Source organism: Xiphophorus maculatus, chromosome 18, assembly GCF_002775205.1.
Source record: "Xiphophorus maculatus strain JP 163 A chromosome 18, X_maculatus-5.0-male, whole genome shotgun sequence".
NCBI lineage: Eukaryota > Metazoa > Chordata > Actinopteri > Cyprinodontiformes > Poeciliidae > Xiphophorus > Xiphophorus maculatus.
In genome coordinates this window covers 15609057-15632301 of record NC_036460.1, presented here as the reverse complement: position 1 = coordinate 15632301, position 23245 = coordinate 15609057, and the positions used below count along the sequence as shown (strand labels likewise).

The following is a 23245-nucleotide window of genomic DNA, read 5'->3' as shown; positions in this document are numbered from 1 at the left end:
TGCTAACTCAAAGTAACTTATGTAAACACTAGTTAACTCAGACAAATACAAAGCAAAAAGAATGTGTACACATGCACCATGTGCACATTTTCTCTCAATTTAGCTCAAGTGTTCCTGTATGGAAGCGTCAGCTGGCATTAAATTATAAACACATACCTTCACCCCTCTGTCACTGGGAGAATTTATTATTGTCCACACAGACAGATTTGACTGGATACAGCTTTACAGCATCATGGATCTCTGCAAAGCCACGTGTTCCTGCCAGAAAACACACATATGTCAACACTCAACACAACTAAACACTTTGTTATCCATCATTTCGATTCCTAATCAATTAACATTTCTAAACATCAGTAGTGGCAAAGGTTTGTTGTATTATTTGTAGCCATAATAAAACAGTCTCTTTACATTTTCACCACTGTAAAAATGCATTCTCACCAAAAACGACTGCTTGTAATTCAGTTTCCTCTGACTCCCTCTGCTGGACTAGCAATTTTGATACACATTTTATCAAGATTTTTGATGTGCACACATGCACCATGTACACATTTTGTCTCAATTTAGCTCAAGTGTTCCTGTACGAAAGGTTTTTGATGCATTTCAACAAAAGCTATTTTTCCATGCATATGTCCATAATTCAGGCCTCCATGGGGCTCTAAGTGAAATCTGGTTTTGGGGCCCTCTATTTATACTAATAATGTAGTTTGCTACGATCAACAGTCATATGATTAGATCATTCGAACACCTGCTATGAACTCATTGCATCTCTAACAGTGCTGGTAACATTATATCTTATATGTGTCATATAGGATACATTTATCTGAGTCAATTTCCTGAATTTTGGGGAGATCTGTAATTGGCGATAAGCCAGAAAACTGCAATCGGTGCACCCCTATTTAAAATGGAATACATACACATATTCATGACGTATTTTTGATTAAATTAATTTCTCTTAGACCTAATTCCAATAACTAAAAATTCAATTTATAGTAGAAAAGTCTTTGTCGCCTGAGAATGAGGACCACTGGTGGGCTGATTGTGGGTCTTCAAATATTTTCAACAGTTCCTGAACTGAAGGGGAGATTGTTTAATAGTTAAAAAAGTACAAAAAAAAAAAACCTTAGTAATTTTTGCATGTTTTTGTGTGTTCCACTATTGTCCGAAAACTAAGTAGGATTTTAGAGTTCCCCCCCTCCCTGCTCCAGCCTCCAGGTTCTACGTAACGGCGCTGCGTTTGCTGTCACAGTGCAGCGCTTCTCCTGCGGCTTCACAACTCGGATGGCCCACTGTACAGATTTGTGACACTTACCTTAATATTAATTATTATAGTGGCGTTTCATTGCGCAACTCCATGGACACGTTCATTCATGGCTGTTTTCACGTTTATTGTGCTGTTCATATTAGTCTCGATATTTGCAGCTTTCTGGAGCGCAACGTGAAGCTGGACATCGTTCACAGCAAATATATTAACTTCACATGAAAACACATGTTTCCCGAATGATGGACAGGGAGAGTCTCACTAAACTAACTGGTTGTCAGACAAATTCTGGGGCTTATTAAGAATCTCTGCTTATTTCAAAACCCAAATAGGCAACTTCACGTTCAAAAACAAGCCCAAAAAAAGCGCAGTCCGCGACTCATTAAATTTGCAAGTGACGCTGAGGACGAATATGAGCGTCACGGCGATCAGCTGCTGCCATCACATAGAAATGGTGCTTTGACTGTCTGTGTTACCTAGTCAGATTTTCCTACCGTAGCACCGTACCGTGTCTATCTGTCGGTATCTTCCTACCGACAGATAGACAGATGTCTACGCGTCTAAAATTTCTACCATGATGTTTACAAGCCGAAAACTACAGCAGGCTGTGTTAATGTTAAATATTATCATTGGATAACGTTCTTTGAGTGACGAGACTGAAGTGGAAGCTTAAGAGTTATGCTTAGCATAGTATTGGAACAATTTATATACACGACAAAAACACAAAAATATCACCTCCTACTTCAGAATATCCTACAGTATCTGTTTAAAATGAAAAGCTATCCAGATGTTTGCACTAATCCTTTAAAGAGAATATCCTACCTTTAAAAATATTTTAAATACAGAGGTAAGAATGAAACAGTATCAGACGGGTGAAACAGGTTTTCATTGAAATTAAATTAAACACAGACAACTACAAATACAGATCACCACAAGCTCTTTTTTGCGCATTAATACGTTGTAAGGCAGTCTGTTCTCACTGTTTACACTATTACACTGCTATTACACAGCTTCAATATCTCATAATATTGCTACCAAAGTGCTCTATTTAGCACACGAGTAATTAATGTGTTGTTTTACGGGTTTCTTTATTAAAGACGACTGTTGACAAACAAGATATAAGAGCAACAATGAGCATCTCCATTAATTAACAGCCGTTACAGCGCTGGATTCTGGTCGACCTGCTTCAAAATAAATATTTACAATCTGGCACAAACAAATTATTCCACCTTATCTCACTACTAGCACACAAGCAATTATAGCAGCACTATTCTGCAAGTGCTGCTCAAACAAATATTTGATTTATTTCAAACAGGTCTTTAAAAACAAGCAATTTGCAGGGCAGAATAAAAATCATGCATAACCAACAAAATAATTGGCTTACCACTCCTTTTTTGTTTGAAAAGGAGTAGGAAGAACACTTATTTAATCCTATCCTTTATCTCAATTTAATGACTTAATTACAATGCCCTAATTATCAAAAATTAAAACCACATTATAATATTAATTTTCCTTTTCAATATACTGTGCTAAAGAGCCAACAAATGAACTATACTACATAGACAAAACGGTTACAAACTAACTCATAAGACAAGAAAAATCTACGGATGCATAACAGTAATAATGACAATTTAAATAACAATCGGACGTACAGCCATAGAATAATTACCAACTCCTTGCCAATGTACACAGATAAATTCTTCTTAATTTGTGTTTAACCATTACACTCTGGGATAAATGGCCAATTTTCTCTAGTTAGTATGAACTTCTTCACATACATTACTATAATTGAATTACTAATTTCAGAGCTATAAAGGAAAAAGGAAGATCTTTGTTACTGAACTTAAGTAGATTTTTTTCATTAAAAACACTTTAAGGTTCTAAGATTTGCAGGCTTGAAATCAAATTAATAAATTGTGTGAAAATAAAGTTTAACACTGTCCCCAATATTAAGCTTTAACCACCAATGGTTAGGAAGGAAGGAGGGAGGGAACCAGGAATTGATGAATGAAGGGAACCAGGATGGATGGATGGAGAAAACCAGGTTAGATGTATGGACGAATGAATGAAAAGAAACCATAATGGATGGAGGGTGAGAACCAGGATGGATGGATAGATGAAGGGAACAGTGACATGCAGTCAGGGGAGGCAGGTGAGGCTCTGCCTCACCTGTCATCATGGAAAAATAATATACAATGATAAAATAATTTATATTGCTATTTTCACCCTGTGGTTTGTACTATAAAGTACCTATTTTTCATTTAGCTTAACCAATTCTGATAATGTTTTCTTCAAAATCACTGAATTTTTTGCATTTTCCCATTCAAATGCTTGGAACTGAAGCTGGTGTGGCAGCAGCGAGCTGAGCCTCACCTGGGATTGCGCATCCTCTCGCTAACTGCACTGGCTCCCATTCTATGGGAGCATATTCCTCCCGTCTGTACGCTGCCAATAAAATAACTAAAAATCTGAACTGATTTTCCATAATTTTGCTTATTTATATAATGTACAGTGTTTTTTTGTCACGAATTGTGTAGGGGGTCTATATTTGTAAATATGATTATGAGGTCAGTGCCTCACCAGCTATGAACCTCACAACATGTCACTAGAAGGGAACAAGAATGAATGGACACATAGATGAATGAAGGAAACCAGGACAGAAGAATGAAGGGAACTAGGAATGGATGGATGGAGTTCATCTGGGTCGCAAAGGAGCTTCTCATCAGAACGATAGAGTTAAATCCTCATTTTCTTCTCTCAGATCTGCCCAGCAGGAGAAGCTTGCTGCGCGTCATCTCTTCCGGTGTCCATTGGCTCAGGGTGATGTAGCGACTCAATTTCAACAGGTGAGGCCGTTTTCAGGCTGTTTGATCTCAAATCTCCCCCACCAATGGCGCCTCAAATGAGCGATATAGATAGAACCCTATCTATATCGCCATCTCTAAATAGGAACATTCTGTGTTTATATTTCTAAGCAATCTTTGGGCTGCTCTTGGGCCGCTCCCTCACCTAGGACCCGTTTGCCCTGGCAGACCCGACCCAAATAGAGGCACGAAGCCGCCAACGGCTCCTAGGATCACTGAGACACTCAAACCCCTCCACCACGATAAGGTGGCAGCCCACGGAGGGGAAAAAACAAAGCCAGAAACAGTTCCCTTCTCTGACCTGAACTGATCTGGAGAGAGGCCAGAAGGTGGCGCTCTGGTGTTTCTAACTAAATAGTTTAGTTAGAAACAAAACCTTTTCTAACTAAAAAGTTTAGTTAGAAACTAAGCTTTTTGTTTTCTCAGTTATTTTTCTCTCCACTAAAGCTACACCTGGTCTGGTGTTGATTAGCTGTGGTTGCTTCCTGGAAAAGGGCATTGGCTGATATGATGCTGTCATCACCTAACCGTTCTCCCTCTCCTTTTCATTTCCATGAACATGGAAAGTTCTCCTGACTAGTTGACTTGTTGTTGTGTCTCTGCTCTGTCTTCTCTCATCTCCAGTCGGTCATGGCAGATGGCTGCTGCTACTGAGCCTGGTTCTGGTTCTGCTGTTTGTTTGCTCCTGGTGGAGGGAAGTTCTTCCTCTCCACTGTCACAACATGCATGCCCTGTATGAGGGACTGCTGTAAAGTCAACAACTCAACACAAACGATTTGCTGACCCCCCCTGCTGGCCAGGGGGAGTGAATGCCATAAATAATGACTCCATACAATCTGCTGGGTTTTATTTGGTACAAACTTTTAAAACTATTTTATACTTAAGTGAACCTAAGGAATTGATAACTTGGATCAATAGTAGTCTGACTAAATTAAAATGCCTTGACAAGAACATTGTTGTGAATTAACGTTACAATTATAAGCTTTTAACCTTTTGATGTCTACTTTAGGGGTTTTGAATGTTTTGATATCTAGTTTAGGGCTTTTGACTGTTTTGGTATCTACTTTAGGGGTTTTGAATGTTTTGGTATCTACTTTAGGGGTTTTGAACTTTTGTGTATTGGTTGTTGGAGTTTTATTTTTATATCGTTTATTAGTGGGGCTCATTTGTTAGTTTGAAAGTTAAATTTTATATATTGCCAATTCACAACAAATGTCATCTCAATGCACTTTGAAGTAATTTTAGTTCAATCACATGTATTCCAATTACTAGTGCTATAAGCTCAGTTGATTATTAAAGTAGTTTAAAATGTTTGTACCAAATGAAACCCAGCAGATTGTATGGAGTCATTACTTACAGCATTCACTCCATCTGACCAGCAGGGGGCACCAGCAAATCCGCTTGTGTTGAGTTGTTGACTTTACAGCAGTCCCTCATACAGGGCATGCATGTTGTGACAGTGGAGAGGATGAACTTCCCTCTAACAGGAGCAAACAAACAGCAGAACCAGAACTGGACTCAGTACCAGCAGCCATCTGCCATGACCGACTGGAGATGAGAGAAGACAGAGCAGAGACACAACAACAAGTCAACTGATCAGGAGTACTTTCCGTGTTCATGGAAATGAAAAGGAGAGGGAGAATGGTTAGGTGATGACAGCATCAAATCAGAAAATGCCCTTTTCCAGGGAGCAACCACAGCTAATCAACAACAGACCGGGTGTTTCACCTATGGAAAGAAAAATAACTGAGAAAACAAAAAACAGTCGTAAGAAATAATGCAGTAGAAACAGAAAATGACAAACACCAGTATAAATACAGACAGATCACAATAAACCAGTCTAAACCTTCTCATAATAAATGCCATAACTATGGTAGCACTAAAATGATGCAAGAACACATTCTCAAAAATCAATACTAAATTCTAACATTTAACATTGAAATAGGAAGACATTTTACATATCTAAAATAAATAAAACAAAATTAATTATGAAGTCTCTAAACAAAATTGTCTATTGAAAATAAATAAAACAAAATAAATAAAACAATGGCTAGATGAGGCCAAAGTACCAGACTGAAGACTTATCCAGTTTTGGTAGAAAAAAAAAAAAAAGAAACTGAAGTCGTTTTGAGAAATGTTTTAAGTTCAGCCATTTTCCACTGTCGGCCGATGGGGGGGCGAAATCCAAGACAAAAAAAGAAAGATGATCCAGGAGGATTCCTGAAGAACAGGACAGAAGGACAACAAGGAGACAGATGCAGGTTTAAGGTCAAAATCTTTAACAACTCTGAAATCATCCCTTTTCAAAAACTCAAGAGACCTCTTAAATTACCTTCTTAGTAATCTTTGTAATGAATTCCATACACATATGACTAAAGAATCCAAGTTTGGTTGGTTAGTTTTCATATCTTTACCCGTTGGTAAGGTTCGTTTTCGCACAAACCCGACCGAAGGCCAACTAACACCTTACCCTTTGGGAGGGTTTGTTTTCACACAAACCCGAGTGAAGGGTAACTAACCCTTTACCCGTCGGGAGGGTTCGTTTTCCCACAAACCCGACCGAAGGGTAACTAACCCTTTACCCGTCGGGAGGGTTCGTTTTCCCACAAACCCGACCGAAGGGTAACTAACCCTTTACCAGTCGGGAGGGTTCGTTTTCGAACAAACCCGACCGAAGGGAAACTAACCCTTTACCTGTCGGGAGGGTTCGTTTTCCCACAAACCCGACCGAAGGGTAACTAACCCTTTACCCATCGGGAGGGTTCGTTTTCCCACAAACCCGACCGAAGGGTAACTAACCCTTTACCCGTCGGGAGGGTTCGTTTTTGTACAAACCCGACCGAAAGGCAACTAACCCTTTACCCATCGGTAGGGTTCATTTTCACACAAACCCAACCAAAGGGTAACCCTAGTCCCTTGGTACCTGGTCGGGTGTGTGAAAACAAACACCCCTTTGTGTAACCAAAAGGATCTTGGTTACCCCTTTGTAACCAAGATCAGAACTCCTACATTTCAAGTAGCCTACCATGTTTTTCTTGCGTGGAGCATTGTGCATGGAATGGATTGACCCCTTCATTGTACTTGTTTGTTACTAAATTCCTTGAACTCATCCAATGACTTCATAGCCTTGAGGAGTACCTGCAGTAGCAAACCACATTTCCTGCCGTTGAATTCACACTCCTACCTTTCACAGTCCGAGGCCATCTGGTGTCTTCGGAGTCATTGTTCCATGTCAACAAAAACTGTTCATCAGCTTCCATATCTTCCCAGTCCATATACCATGTACATATACCATAGCTTCCCGGTCCATATACCATAGCTTCCCGGTCCATATACCATGTGGTGTTGAGAAGGCCTTAAATTCTCAATCATGAGCTCAAAACTATCAGTCACCACCATAGACACTGAGGATGCATGTTGTGACAGGGGAGAAAAAAAACTTACCTCCAACAGGAAGATTTGCAAAAAAAAAAAACTGCAGTTATCAAACATTGATTAAAAGTTATGTAATCTGTAGCAGAGACTCATACTAAAGATGTATGCTATGACATTGGATAGGAACAACTTCCCTTTAACAGGAACACTTTCCAAAAAAAAAAAAAAAAGTGAACGATGCACCAAGTAAGTAAGCTTAAGCAATGCCTCCTAATGAGGATCCACGTGATAAGACTTTCCAAAATAAGGTTAATATTGCACAAATTATTTAAATTGGTTAAAAGTTAAGCTAAACAAATGAGTCATACTGAGGATCCCATCTGGTGACAATGGAGAGGAAAAACTTCCCTTTAACAGGAAGAACTTCTAAAAGAAGTCAATACTGCACCAATTTAAATGTATTAAGTTATACAAGTAAGCTTAGGCAATCCCTCATAATGAACATGCATGTTATGACCGTAAGAAGGAAAAGCTTCCCTTTAACAGGAAGATGTTCCCAAAAAAATTAAAAATAAAAACCGGTTATCAAACATTGGCTAAAAGTTATGAAAACTTAAGCAACACCTCATGTTGAGGATACATGTGGTGACAGTGGAGAGGAAAAACTTCCCTTTAACAGGAAGACTTTCCAAAAAGAAAAACTTCTCTTTAACAGGAAGACTTCCAGAAAAATTAACACTGCACCAATTACATAAATTCATTATAAATAAGCTTAAGCAATGCCTCCTACTGTGGATCCACATGGTAACAAGAATGGAAAAACTGCCCTTTAAAAAGAAAGACTTCCCTTTAACAGGAAGACTTTCCAAAATAAGGTTGATACTAAACCAATTATTTAAATTGGTTAAAAGTTAAGCTAAAGCAATTACTTGTACTTAATATCCATCTAGTGACAGTTGAGAGGAAAAACTTCCCTTTAACAGGAAGCCTTCCTAAAAAAAAAAAAATAAAATAACACTGCACTAATTACATAAATTCATTATAAATAAGCTTCAGAAATGCCTCCAACTGAGGATCCATGTCGTAACGAGAATGGAAAAACTGACTTTCCAAAAAGAAAGACTTCCCTTTAACAGGAAGACTTCCAGAAAAATTAACACTGCGCCAATTATGTAAATTCATTTTAAATAAGCTTAAGCAATGCCTCCTACTGAGGATTCACATTGTAGCAAGAATGGAAAACTTCCCTTTAACAGGAAGACTTTAAAAAAAATAATAATTAAACAATGCACTAAGTATTTAAATTCATTAAAAGTAAAGTAAGCTTAAGGAAGGCATCGTACTGAGGATGCAAGTTGTGGCTGTGGAGAGGAAAAGCTTCCCTTTAACAGGAAGACTTTCCAAAAAGAAGACCTTCCCTTTCACAGGAAGACTCTCCAGAATGAGGCCAACACTGCACCAATTATTTGAATTGGTTAACAGTTAAATAAGCTAAATCAATGCCTCACATTTAGGATGCATGTAGTGACAGTGGAGAGGATAAACTTCCCTTTAACAGGAAGAGCCCTCCAGCAGAACCAGAAGTTGGCTCTGTATGAAAGCCATCTGTCACTACCCCCGGGGGATTTGAAAGGACAGAATAAAGAGAGAGACAGAAAAAGAGCTGCTCCAGGTGTGTTTCTATAGGAGAAAAGATCATTAGTAGTAGTAGAAGCTCCTTTGGTGGCTTTATCTAAAAAAAAAAAAAAAAAGGTTATTTGAAACAAAAAGTCCACCAGTTGCTTAGTCTAGGAGAAGAAAATGGGTTAAAACAAACACTGAAGAACAGGTCTCAGTCGATTCTCTCCAGAAGGAAAACATGGAGTTCAGCTGAAAACCTGTAAATAAGATATGGTGGATTACAGTGTCAACATTACCTCCGTGACCTCCGGCCTGCAGCTCCAGGAGAGCTCTCTGTTGTCTGTCATCGTCGTCGTCCAGAAGAAATGAAGTTGCATGACAAAATTGCACGAGGCCACGCGTTGTTACGGCGCAAAAACTAATCGGTTTTCGTGTTTAGATTGAACGTAAATTGAATTTGTTTGAGTTATTAAATTATTAAAGTATGGACCCTAAATTTCAAACTAAATATTAAATAGGTACAAAAAAATGTATGTATGTTGAAAATAAAGACCTCATCTTTACCCAAAAACAATTTGATATTCATTGGAAAGATAACTATTATCCTAAATGCAGCTATACTAATGTCAACATAGCCACATTATATTAGTACTAATAAGTAGGTATGTTATCACAGCCTTTCAACTGTATTTGCCAAGTCATTGGCAGCCATTTTCTTTCACATCACAACTGAATTTAAGCTAGGAATTTCAGATTGTAGATATCAGATTCTAGTTACACCTAAACCTCCACAGGTCACAAGACCATAGCAACTGCTTCAAACAACACTAAAAATGAAAAAGGCTGAAGGATTTACAACAGCAGAATCCTTCTCAGCTCAATGACTCTCAGCAGAGAATCAAACCAGCACACCAAGAGGCCTAACGTTGGCCTTCAACAAACAACATTAGCATCAGCAGCGTAGCAAAACCCGCAACAGCTCCTACCCTGAGATGTCTTCTGGACCCGCCATTGGAACAGTTCTTTGACTTAACCAACCTTTGATGGGTCGGGCGGATCCGCCAGGCACCTTGTAGGGATCCTCAGCTTGATGGAAGCGATCCTCAGCTTGATTGAAGGGATCCTCAGCTTGATTGAAGGGATCCTCAGCTTGATTGTAGTATATCCATAATCGATCAACTGCTAGTTCCTGATGCCATTATATCGCCTCACATGTTTCAGGGACACCAGCAACCTAACAAACCACTGCTGAGAGGCCATGGTCGGGTCTCTCCTTGTGTGCTGCTCTGCTTAGACAAAAAAAAAAAAGGCTTCACTAACATCATCGGTGGAAAAAGACAAAATTTAGAACAGTGTTTCTCAACCTTTTTTGGGCCAGAGCCCCCCTATCCATTATCCAGACCCCTTAGACAGAATATAATTTTATGATTAATATTACTATCATTGTTGTTGCCATCTAGATTTTTATTGCTTCTGCATTTATCATCAAAAATCCTTAAAAAGAAACACATTTACTGAATTATTAGTTTCCAAAATACAAAACAAGCCATTTGAATAGAAATCATTTGTAAAGGTATCTAAGAAAAATGCAATGAATAGACATTCCACTTAAAATCGGTAGGCTTATCACAAGCCAGAGTAGGAAAAAATTCTGTTCTGTGCCATCATTTTCTGATGTTGGTTATTAAATCTTGCACAAAATGGCCAGATAAAAGATGTACAACACTGCCAGTTTAAACTTTGCCAAAACACAGTGCTCTGCAACATTAGAACATGGATAAAACCGCAACTATATTAATCATAACTTTTCTTCTCTTCAGTGTTTCTGTCAGTTTCTGGTGGTAAAGCTCTGTGCTGCCTTCAGGAGAATGGGACATCAAAGTATCAACCATAAAATTTCACCCATATCTATTTTGTTGCTCCGTCTTATGCCTCGGTTCTCCTGTTTCTGAGTTTTGCGTGTCATTTTATTTTTCTTCTTTTATTTTTTTTAACCTCCTATGGTGCGGCGCTGTCAGGGAGCGTATTGATGGGGAAAAGCAGACTGACGTAAACCTGTTACCACAACGGAAAACATCCTGGTCTACTGATAAGTGAGATTTAAAAGTGCTGGTAGCACAGCTGCATACTGGACCACATACCACCGATGTTAACTCTATAAAATGAACGCTCTCTTTGGTGGGCGCTCTAAATAGTCATGCCAAAAATTTGTCATTATAATGACTTCCTCCCATGGAAGGATTTGTTTTTCACACTGAATTTCACTCTATAGGTCATATGACCTACAATCTATTGAAGAAAAATATTAAATTGTGACAAAAAAAAAATAGCTAAAAAATAAAATGGTTAAAATGGAATAAGGATGAGTCTGCCTAATCTATACAGTCTAATAGAACAATTTTACACTGATTTTTAGTTAATTTGGCAGAAAACATTAGATTTAATATTAAAATTATTTAAAATATTGAATATGACTTAAAATCTTAATAGAATATAGCGAGTCTCATGTAATAGCATGAATTACCACTTTTTTGTCAGTTCGTCTCAAGGGAAGGCATTTCTTTACATTTGTTTGACATGAGTGTTTGGTTCGAAAATTCACCGTCCCTAAGTGAACCTCCAAGCGATTGAGGAGGGAGCGGTAGAGTACAGCTGGCCGAAATTAGCGTTCCTAAATCGGATTAACCTTGAGCTGAACGCCGCTTGCTCCGCGGAGCACGAATATCCAATATCGAACTTGAAAAGACTTCACTGCGGTCGGTAACACGATACAAACACCGGAATAAAGTTTGTTTTTGTCTGTGACCTTTAAAGATGGCGCCGAGCGACTGCGACTGACGTAAACGTCATACGCAGTGACTTTGGTTGCAAAGCTCGATTGTTGTGCATAAGGTGTCAAGTTTACCTTCGAGCAAACGCCCCCCCTTTTGTAAATATTTCTGCCAGTGCTTCCTGCCGTCCTTTGAACGCCCCGTTGAGAAATGCTAACTTAGAATAAGGTTTCCGAAAAGTAACTTACCGAATAAACAACACAGCGACTTCAAACATGGCGCTCCCGACCCGCGGCCTACTTGCCATCACTGCAGCCTACTCGTAGGTCAAGCACAAGACGCCAAGCTAGGCCTCGACAAACACTGACACGATTTCAATCGAATCCACAGAAGTTTCAGTCATGAGGCTGGGCGTCCACTCGGATTCCGCGTCTTGGGAGATCAGAAAATATCATTGTTAATCCAGGTCTCAAAGTTCATGAATATCAGACCAACAGTTTCGTGTCTCCGTGCGGCCAGGAGCTAGCTGCATCTATTTTTTTAAACGATCACGTGGAAGCTGCGCCATATTTTTATCCAGGATGGCGCATGCGCGTCACGCTCATTAATCACAAAAATGGCGCCATTAGCCACTGTTGCCAGATTTGAGATTTTCCAGGAGAAAAAATCATAGCAGTCTCTCAGTCCATTGAACAACACAGAATATAAGCAAGCAAAGAACTTATTTATTTTTATATCATCATAAGTCACAAATAGTGTTAAAATGTACATTTTCTGTGTGTAACTAATGTCACATATTTTCTACATTATACACTAAAACAATAACTATGGTTGGGTTTAATTCCCTTTCCTGCTCAGTCTTTAGTGTAAGACAGTTCAGGACGCCCCCTTGTGGATTTAAATAATCCCTTCACTCCTTTCAGAGACTGAGATTTATTGTTGGTGTGTTTTTCAGAGAAGAAAACGTTTAAAACCCATTACATTAGAGCAGTAAACTGTCATGTAACAGAAGTATGTTGCTGGTACAATACAAACACAAGTTTCAGACAAAATGGTAAGATTTCTGAATTAAAAGCTCTCGTTCCATCAATTTTCCGCAGGTAAATCTGTAAATGCAACCATCAAAAGTCAAATAAACTAACATCCATCTTCTACTCTGTTCTACTATTACTTGTGAACAGGACAGCAGCATACTCAAACTACTCTGCTTAAGGAAAAGAGTGACCCCTAACCTGAAGGGAGTAATACAGCTGTAAACCATCCCCTCTCTAACATAATGGAGGGCTTTGAGCAGCCTTTCTGACCCTGAGGGTTGAGTTGTTTGGGCCTTCAGCCCATGGTACAGTCCGGCATAGCAAAATGACCTCAGGGAAGAGGTAGGAGTAAGAATGAGTCAAAGATCTTTTCAATGGAAGATTGTGGAAAGTGTGTTTGTCAAGACATAGGTTGCCACCAATCACTTTGTGAATTAACATGCATGTTTTTGGATGATAACAAAAAGCCAGAAAACCCAGAGAGATCATACATTTGCAAAGGAAGAATAGATGTAAGATGAACACAGAAATTCTCATGTCTGTCTTGCTACAAGGCTAACAACAGCTCCACAAAGCAGCTCCTCATGGAAGATATTGCAGAGAAATTTGTTGACGTTTCTTAGAATAAATCTTAAGATTACTAATCCTGCAAGCCTCTAAAGTCATAGAACATCTCTACTTTTAGACATACTTTTGTTTTGACAAGTAATGGTTCCCTAACTGCTTTTTACCCCCATTATAAACATTAAACAGCTTCTTCTTTTTTGAGAATGTAACAGTCTTAAGCTAAAAATAATTAATCCGCTCAAAACAAAATAGCCTACTGTGTCTAAAATTATTTTAATATAGTTCTACTAAGTTTTGGTTTCAGATTTAAAGATTGAGGGAAAACATATTTATCTCTTTACATGAAATACACATATTACAATTATTATGAATACTATTTATTGCATTGTAAGTAACTATCTTGTGCTGATAGCAATGCTAAACCTAGCAAAGTTTACTGAATTAATGTAAAGTCAAACGTTTTAGAGAAAATATTTTCTCAGATCTTAAAATTAAACTAAAACATATAGTTTTAAATTTTGTACTGAAACATAATTTAAAGATAAATGGGATGTAAACATAACTTCAATTAAAATAAACATACTTTGACAATAGAAAGGCAATGAAAACATAGCTTCAATTTTAAATAAGCTACATGTTAACAAAAAGAAAATTAACATGTAGCATGTCTTTGCATAGGCAAATACCACAGCAATTTTCTTTTTAAAATAGATAAATATACATTGATTTTTGGCTTAAAAGCCTACACAAACAGAATAGGAAGACCAATTTGATGCGAAGTTTTCTTTTTTTTCTGGATTATCTTAATTTTCAGGGTGATCATCAATAGCAGTGGATGCAAATGAGGCATTGACATCAGTAGCAGCTGTAGCAAGAGATGCTGATGTCCCAGTGGAGGAGCCATCTTTGGGTTTGGGCCTGGGCTTCATCAGCTCCTCTTTGTTGCGCTCAGGTTTGACGAGAAGGATGTAGCATTTGGGGAGGAAGATGCAGGTGAGCAGGCCAAAGCTGGAGGCGAGAATGGCAAAAATCTGGACAGCAACCATGAACTTTCCTCGTGTGCTGAGGTAAGCCGGGACAAAGGAGATCCAGACAATGAAGAAGACCAGCATGCCAAAGGTCATAGACTTGGCTTCACTAGAAGATAAATAAAAAACATACATACCAACCTGAAGTTTAAAAAAAACACCCAGAGGCTCAACCTCCTTCAAATGTTTTCTTATTTTGTTTTGTAACAATCACAAACTATAATGTACTTTATTGGAATTTTATATAAATAATCCACACAACTCCTATAGCGTTTTTAAACATTTTTACAAAAAAAAAAAATAAATAAATGTGATGTGCTGAACCGGCCTTTGCTGCAATTACTGCTGTTGATCTTTTGGCAAATTTTTCCACCAACTTTCCACATTAAATGACTGAAATTTTGTTCATTCTTCTATGCAAAGAACCTTATGTGACATACCTGAAGTGGTCTTCCAGTTTGCGGGCTGTGAAGGCAAAGATGAAAGCCAGCAGAGCCAGCAGGATGTCATACGCAAAGATGCAACAGATGAAGACCACAGAACCTTCATCACACTCGAGAATAATCTTTACATTCTGGGCAGAGGTGTTCTTAACCGGGTGAGGAGGGAGGATGATGAGCCACACAGTGCACGCTACAGCCTAGACAGCGATCAGAGATCAGTTTTAATTTAGGTTTTTTTTACACCTGTTGTGATCTCAAGTGGCTAGTTTTCTGTTTTTATTTCACATTTCTCACCTGTATCAATGTTGCTACGGCAGCTATTGCCCTCTGATGCCCGAAGGTAAGAATGTCAACTTCAGGCTTATCCAAAGCAGCAGTATCATTGATGTTTGAGCTGGATACTATCACATCTGGACTGCCGCTGTTAGCTGCTGCTTCGGCTGCAGCCTTGGCAGCTTTGGCAGCTGCCTTGGCTTTGGCTCTGGCCTTTTTTAGAGCCCGAGCTCTGAGCATCAGCACAGCTGCCTTACCTGGGGTAAAGAAAATCAGACAGGCTACCAGGGTATCCTAAGATGAGAAGATTATTTTTGATTTTTAATGTTAACTAACCCATTATGCAGGAAAGGCACAGAGCAAAGCCAAGAGCTAATGCTACTTGGCTAGTCATGCAGCTCCAGTTTTGTGGCTCACCAAGGAAGACGATAGAGCAGAGGAAGGTTACAACAAGTGACAAGAGCAGCAAGAAACTCAACAGGGCATCATTGGCTTTCACCAGAGGCGTTCCAATGTACATAATAAGCACCACCTGGAAAAAGAAGAAAGAAAACACCTAATATTTTAGCTGCTTTAGTATTTTTCAGCAGTTACATACAGTGGATAAAAATACAACATTTCATTTTCCTTAAGTTATTATAACCTTAACTAGTCTGTTTTGCTAAATGGCAGAATGATGTGAGAGAAAATCCTGGAGAGATTTTATTGTTTTCTGCAAATTCAGAAGTGTGCATACACTAAGATTAGTAGGCCTTAGAGCAATTTTGGAAAGCCCAGGTGATAATGTCATGCCTTTATGAGCTTCTGAAAGGTTGATTCATAGCATTCAATTTAACAGGAGACAAACCCGCAGGTGTATTTTAAGAAAAAAGAGCATGGGAAAGTTCAACCATTTTACAGTTCATGAAGGAGATGAGTTCTGTCTTGCAAAGATAAATGTGTTTTGGTGCGGAAGAGTGTATTGATCCCAAAATAAAAGCAAAATATATGATGAAGATGCTGGGTGAAGCTGGTCAGAGAATGTCTTTATCCACAATAAAATGAAGGAATCAATAAGCAAAAGTGCCATTAAAGAGCTAGATTACATTTTGTAAATTCACTGAGGGACAAAACCCCTAATTTCTGGTGACATGTGCTGTGGTCTAATGAAAGTAAGATTTAAGTGTTTGGTTATAGTGTTTGGTTATAATTGAGAATACCATGCTACCTTTGGACCCCAAAGGGTATTCTAATGGACAATGATTCCTGGCATTCAGCTAAATAAGTTACAAATTGATTTCAGTCTCATAGAGACTTTGTGGACAGAGGGGGAAAGGGTGTGTAAAATGCAGCTTATTATAGTTCTGCCAGGAGGAATTGGCCAAATTTTTAGCAAACTATTGTCAGAAATTAGCGTATAGAAAACTCAAGACAATCTACCAAGCACTAGGAAATGTAGGAAAACTTCAGAATTTGAAGAAAGCATGGAAATATTCCCTAAAATATTATCTCTCATTTTTATTGTCAGGCAACAATAATCCTTACCTACCTAAAATACAAAAAGTTTTAGTCTGATTTAGTGTCAGATGGTAAGGATAAATATGTACTTTTAAGCTCTTCATAATAAGCCCCTTTTTACAGTGTATGGAAATATGCATTTTTTTAACTATAGACTATAGATTTTGTGTTGTTGCATGAATCTCACCCCAACAGCTATGGTTACTAAAGCACCAAAGGCAGAGATGACTATCAGGGTGATTCCCAGTGGTTCTCCAAAGGCCAGGAACTCAATGATTTTAGGCACACAAGCATCATGAGCATTATTAGACCAGTCATCTCCAGTACACAGGATGCATTCACGGGCATCTGTCATTGAGGGAGAACAGGACAATTATTAAGTAACAGGTATGAGAGTGGCGGGGAAATATGCATTGGGTTCATTAGTAAAACCTAATTTTATACAGCAAAATGAAAGTGAAAAACTGCATTCTCCTATGTAGGTGTGAACACACTATTTTCTCGTGTTTTTACTGTTTTTGTCTCTGGTAAAGAGAACCACGAGCAATATTTCACCAAAAAAATGGAGATTTCTCAGGAAAAATAAATCAGAAATGTTCAGCTTAATAGATATCTTGTAGGGCACTTAGAACGACTTTTTAAAACTTCATAAGGAAGGTATAAACATGTCTAAAGAATCACAAAAAACAAAGAAACTGTAATAAGACATAAATGTCTGTTGATACAATGCTGGTTAGAATTTAACACACATAATGGATAATCCACAAATAGTGGGTTTTAACATGCACTAAAACCGCTTTAGAATGAAAACAGCTAACATTAAGCTACTTAAATTGCCTTCTTGTAGCCCTGACTCCGACCAATCAAAATATGGACTACATTAAAAGTTGAGTTTTTGCAAGGAAACCAGTCTGAATAAATTACCAAGTCTATTTATAGGAGTATCTTATGCCAGAAACTAGGGGTGCACTGATTTATCAGCCAGACAATTTATCGGGGCCGATTTAATTAATTTTGGGAGATTGGTGATTGGCCGATTTTTACATAGGAAAGCCAGTCTTATCCACCTATCTTATCTAGCTTGGAAAAAGCCTAATAATCAACCACTGTTCTCTTTTGCTCTCCAGTGAGAAAGTTTTGACTGACAGATCGGCCCACCAAGTTATGTCTACACATTTATAATTAACAATAGTGACCTCACAGTTGCCAACTCAACAACTTTCTTGCTATATTGAGCAACATTTCAGATTTTTAAAAATTGGTATCGGCCAAAATCGGAATCTTAGTAAAGACTTAATTGGCAGATTAAGCTTTTTAAAAGATTGGTATCCTGTGATCGGCCAGAAAACTGCAATCAGCGCACCCCTACCAGAAACATGTCTATAGCTAATTGATTTTTAACCAAACATCAGTTGGGGTATGTGTATGTATTTCAACGAGTGTGTATCTCTTTTAGATATTTGAAATGGTAAAGCAAATTGGAAAGCTGTACACTGACTTGTGGTGTTACTGATTTCTCCGTCAGCACAGGGGATGCAGTCAAAACAACAGACCGGCTCCCCCTGCCGGATCCCCTTCCTGGTGCCGGGCTCACAGTTCTCGCTGCACACCGACCGAGGAGGCTTAGAAATAAACAGGAGATAACTATACATACCATCACATGACACAAACATTGCTGTTCTAATAAAATGTCTGACCTCCAGTTCTTCATTGTTCCAAACAATAGATTCATTCCTTATGTGCATCTTCTCCTCTGCAGCTGCAGATCCATTGTAGTGTCCCACGGTGACATAAGATATCTCTCCATTATCACTGACTTGCCAATTAATGATGTCATAGAAGGCCTTTATATCACCGTCTTCAAAGTAGATCTCCTCCCCAGTGTTTGGCATTTTGTAGCGCACGTTCTTCACATAATACATCAGCTACAGAAGACAAAGTCGGGGAGCTATGAGGACAATCAGCGCCACAAACTAATGCCATCTGTAAAATCTGTACATGTCTACCTGCCAAGGCTCAAAATTAGTGATGTTGGCACAGCTGCCTCCAACAAAGGGGCCTTTTCCGTCTTCACAGTGCTCCAGGTTGTGCAAGGCATGGGCCACAGCATACACTGCTTTGTAAACACTGTGAAAACCACTTTCTTCTTAACAATGTCATTATCGCTCTCATCTCCAAAAAATTTTTTTTATGGTTAGCTGTCCCTGAAATAGTATTACTCATAGGTTCCCAACAATGTTTGTGCAGAAGGTTAGATAATGTGGAAATAGCAGTAAAAAGATGGCGTGAGGACATCACAAGCATCACTGACTTCTTTAATGGTTGTTTGAGCTGTGGGTACTGACCTGTAAGTGATTCGTAGCTGAGAGACATCAGAGTAGGTGTTGTTGAGCTGAGCCACAGACTCACTGCCAGTACACAGACCATATGGTAACCCCCTCACTGCTCTGGACAGTGTGCCGTTCACCTCTTTGGCGATTCTCAGCGCTTTGCCAAAGTCCAGTGTGCAGTTAAACAGCTAAAAAAACATAAATAAATTCACAACATTTATGTCCTCTAAATTTCTATTTAATACGTGCCACGTTTTCCAGTTTCTTGGGTCAAATTCATTTAAACCCACAGTCTCCCAGAATTCCTCAGTGAGGGCATCTGCATAGGGATCCAGATCCAGTAGGTGGCTCTGAAGACCAGGGATGTCAGCCCTTTTCACCCCAAAGCCAAGGGTACCAGACAGGAGTGAGTTCACCTGGAAAAAGAAAACAGCATGCACATTCAGGTTAATTTTTGAAGTGAGGTTGTGTCTCAGTTAATATCTTGCCAGCAGTGGACTATGTCATTGTCTTCATTCAGTATAAGTTAAGACTGGTTGGTGACAAAGGCTAAAACTAATGGCCAGTCAGAGAGGGTCGAAGCCCAAAGCAGATTTCAATCTTATAACAACTCCAATCTCATAAATATTATAGCAATTTGGATAGATGATAATCTAAACCTGATTCAAATGACTGAATTGCCTCCTTAGCATGTCATCAAGTTTGGTAGAAACCTAAGAAATTCTTTGGATTGAGGTGTAGTGAGTCAGAGGAAACATCCAAAACATTCAGGATTGTTTTATGCTTCTGTTTTAAGCCATTTTTATTGTTTTTAATGGGCAGTCACTAAAAGAAGTCAATAATTATTTACATGGAAAATAAAGTTAGGAGCCCATGCACCACCAATGATCTTCCTGTGTCCTTCAACTGAATAAAAACAGAAGTGGAGTAATTATTTTTGGACCAACAGAGGAAGAATCAAGACTCAGCACAGCTAGAAACTAGTGATCAGGCCCGAAATGTGTGTGTAGTGATGGAATGGGACCTGATCCTTCAGAGACATATAAAGCCAATTACAAAGTCGGTCTTCAATCACCTGAAGTGCATTTCCAAAGTGAACATCCATCCATTTTTGCTTGTTACTTCACTTCACTGTACAGGTTATTTTTTGAGTTTATGTTACATACAGGAGAATTATTGGTGGAGCATCGCCTCTTTATTTCCTATGTAGAAAATCATCAACTTCTATGTAAATAACCACCCTAACTTAGTGATGATTTAATCTTCCTGAAATCCCATTTGCATAAACTGTTATGACATATTGAGATCGAAGTTATTTAAAGATGAAAGAAGTCTACTTTGCTCTTTGCCTCATTTTGGACAAAGTGTTGGCTTCATTCTCCATGACCAGCTAATCTGAGTTTATACTAAACGAGGACACCATGTGTCCTACCCCAGGCTGATTGATGAGGGCAGAGGTGACCCAGGCCTCGCTGGCAATCCAGGTGCGGTTCGTCACATTGTGGCGGAGAAGTTCGCCGATGAGAGGACTAAGATCTACATCTGATGAAAAGACCACGATGATCTTGGCAGTGGACTCAACTACAGTTTGAACAATGCTCTGGATGGCCTCTGGTGAGCTCACCTAAAGTTTACACACACAATTGATTTCAGGACACCATGCTGATCTCACTGAAGGGTTTTGTGGTGAATTATCTGATGGTACAGAGTCTGATGTGTAGGAATACAGTCTACCTTAGGCAGAGTTTCAGAGAAGGAAATGCAGACTCCAGCTTCCTCCACCTGCTCCTTGAAGTCCTTGATGCCGTATTTACCATAATCATCAGCAGCAGCGATGGTCCCTACCCAGGTCCAGCCAAAGTGCAGCACCAGTTGGGCCATAGCTGTAGACTGGTGTAGATCGTTAGGGATGGTCCTTAGGAAGGTGGGGAACTGGAACTTATTATTCAGTGCAGAACATGTTGAGCAGTAGCTGACCTAAAGAAACAAGTTGCAAGGATTTGTTATCCATTTCTTTCATCTTCATTTGCTGTTCTGACAGTCATCGGTGTGGCCTACCTGTGGAAAATGATAAAGTCCCAATATCCTGGCTGTAGCAATGGACAGATCAGAACCCCCAGCACCCACTAGAGAGGCAAGAGGTGGCCCGTTGCCACAGCGATAGTTAGGTACTGCTTCATCTTGTCCCGTCAAGTATGTCAGGGTTCCCTCCACGGCCTTGGAGATGGTGAAGCATGAATCATAGATAACGTAACCCAGGTCGGTGTTGGGGAGCAGGTCTTCCCTCTGGTTGATTTCATTGATGGCGAACAGCATCGCCTGTGTCCAGCGGAAGGTACGGAAATTAAATCTACAGAATCAAGAAAGAACGATAAGGAAGTAACAGATTTATTGAGAGGGTGAGAGAAGTTCAAAAATCACTACATGTCTGGCTCCTAAATCTGGCGCCAAATGCCAATTTTGATCTGACAGTATGAATCATAAATAAATCACAATAAGCTTTTTCATTGTTTTTCAAGCAAGGAGCCTTTAAACATATATATTTAGTGTGCTGATCTGTAATGTGTCAACGCTAATGATGATGACATATGACCTTTAGATTTTGTATTTTAAGTAACTAAAGATAGCTACATTGATATTTAAAATCCTACATGTAGATCTCTGTTAAACTATATTTGCTCCTTTAGACTTCTGGTTTTGCTTTTTCTGTCACACTTAAATGTTTCAGACGATTAAACACATTGCTTTGAGTTAATTTATCTGCTCTATAATACGGAAAAAATGTTGTGTTATAAGTGAAATAATCTGCCAATGGAACAAGTACATTTCCCCTAATAATAAGAAATTATTTACTTAAAACAAGCCTCTATATATCTTACTGAAAAGTTACTTCTAAGTTAGTTTTGTCTTATTTCAAGTGTACTAAGATGTTTGCTCTAGAAACTAGACCAAAAATGCTTGGTAAGATTTTTGTCTTTTTGCAGTGTTCAGATGTTGTGTTTATCCCAAGTGCTCTCACACCTCAGTTTTATTGTGAATATGATTCAATATTTGGGTATTATGTGATAAATACTACTTTCTAATTGTAAGATGTATAATGAATAAAATATTTAAGGGTAGATTATGTAAAGATAATATTTGTTGAGCTCTGGTGACTGGGGTGAAATTCTCCCATATCAAATTTTTTCTTTTGAGTCCCAACGCCACAATGGAATATAGAGGCTACTTTTATTGTCTTATTTTGTACAAATCCATATTTCAGACCAAGTAATTTAGTTGTTCGGCAGCATCGTTCCAATTAGGAGTTCACAGACTTGATTATTATTTTGTATTACACTATAAAAACTTGTTTTCATAATAGAGTGGCTGCAGTAGCTAATTGGCCCCTGGGGTCCTGAGGACTGTGGGAGCAGTGAATAAAGTCAAATTATTCGTAACTAGCATCTTAAGTTAATTAACTCTGACAGATCCAGAATATTGTTAAAACTTTTAAACAGCGAAAAGGTTTAAAGTGATCCCACTCACCCAGCACAACCAGAGGAGACAGGCAGGTTCGAAGTGTTGCCGTTGCTGGAAGCAACACTCATGTGAACAGGAAACATTCCCCCAATGACGACCTTTTTCTTCTCTACATTCTTGTAGCCGCTCAAGTTGAACTTGGCCTTCAGCTTGCAAGTGGATTCAGCCCAAAGAGAGCCGTACACGCAGAAAAAGCTAAACAATCCGAGCAAGAAGCCTCTCATTTTTATGCGTCGTCAATGCTCAACAGTCGGGAAAGCTTTCTCTCTCTCCCTCTACAATAGACAGAGAAGTGAGCAGCGTCTCGTGACAGGTGTCTCATCCGTCCTCTGGGGAGAAGAGCTGCAAAGGTAGCCTGACAGACTTAACCGAGTGCAACCAAAGCAGAGAGACAGCAGATAACTGAAGAGTCATTTATCTTTAGATGTTGGGACTCAAAACATAGAGCCTCTGTCATTTTTTTGACATCCAACCACTCAAAATAAAGAATAGCTGCTAAGTCACATCTTTAAGAGATGTTCCAGTACATTGCTATCCTTTTGATGAATATGAACTAAATGCTGAACTTTGAGGAGAATTAACATAGATGCACACTTCAGAGTTCGATCATTTCTAAGAAACGATATATGTCTTCATTTTATCTCCCGGCCTCCCATCCTTTGTCTC

General features: G+C 38.9%; 1 protein-coding gene across 1 annotated transcript; it reads right to left on the bottom strand.

The window, feature by feature from the left end:
- Positions 1-14018: 14018 nt before the first annotated feature.
- Positions 14019-21725, bottom strand: LOC102237707 (vomeronasal type-2 receptor 1-like). Its single transcript, XM_023350960.1, has 13 exons — positions 21119-21725; positions 20795-21037; positions 20493-20684; positions 19351-19476; positions 19076-19248; positions 18737-18857; positions 18428-18655; positions 18229-18352; positions 16918-17078; positions 15570-15765; positions 15255-15490; positions 14958-15157; positions 14019-14626 (listed from the first exon to the last, which is right to left on the bottom strand). Exons 1-13 carry the CDS (start codon positions 21374-21376, stop codon positions 14293-14295), a joined length of 2592 nt encoding a protein of 863 aa, XP_023206728.1. The 5' UTR covers positions 21377-21725; the 3' UTR covers positions 14019-14292.
- Positions 21726-23245: the final 1520 nt, after the last annotated feature.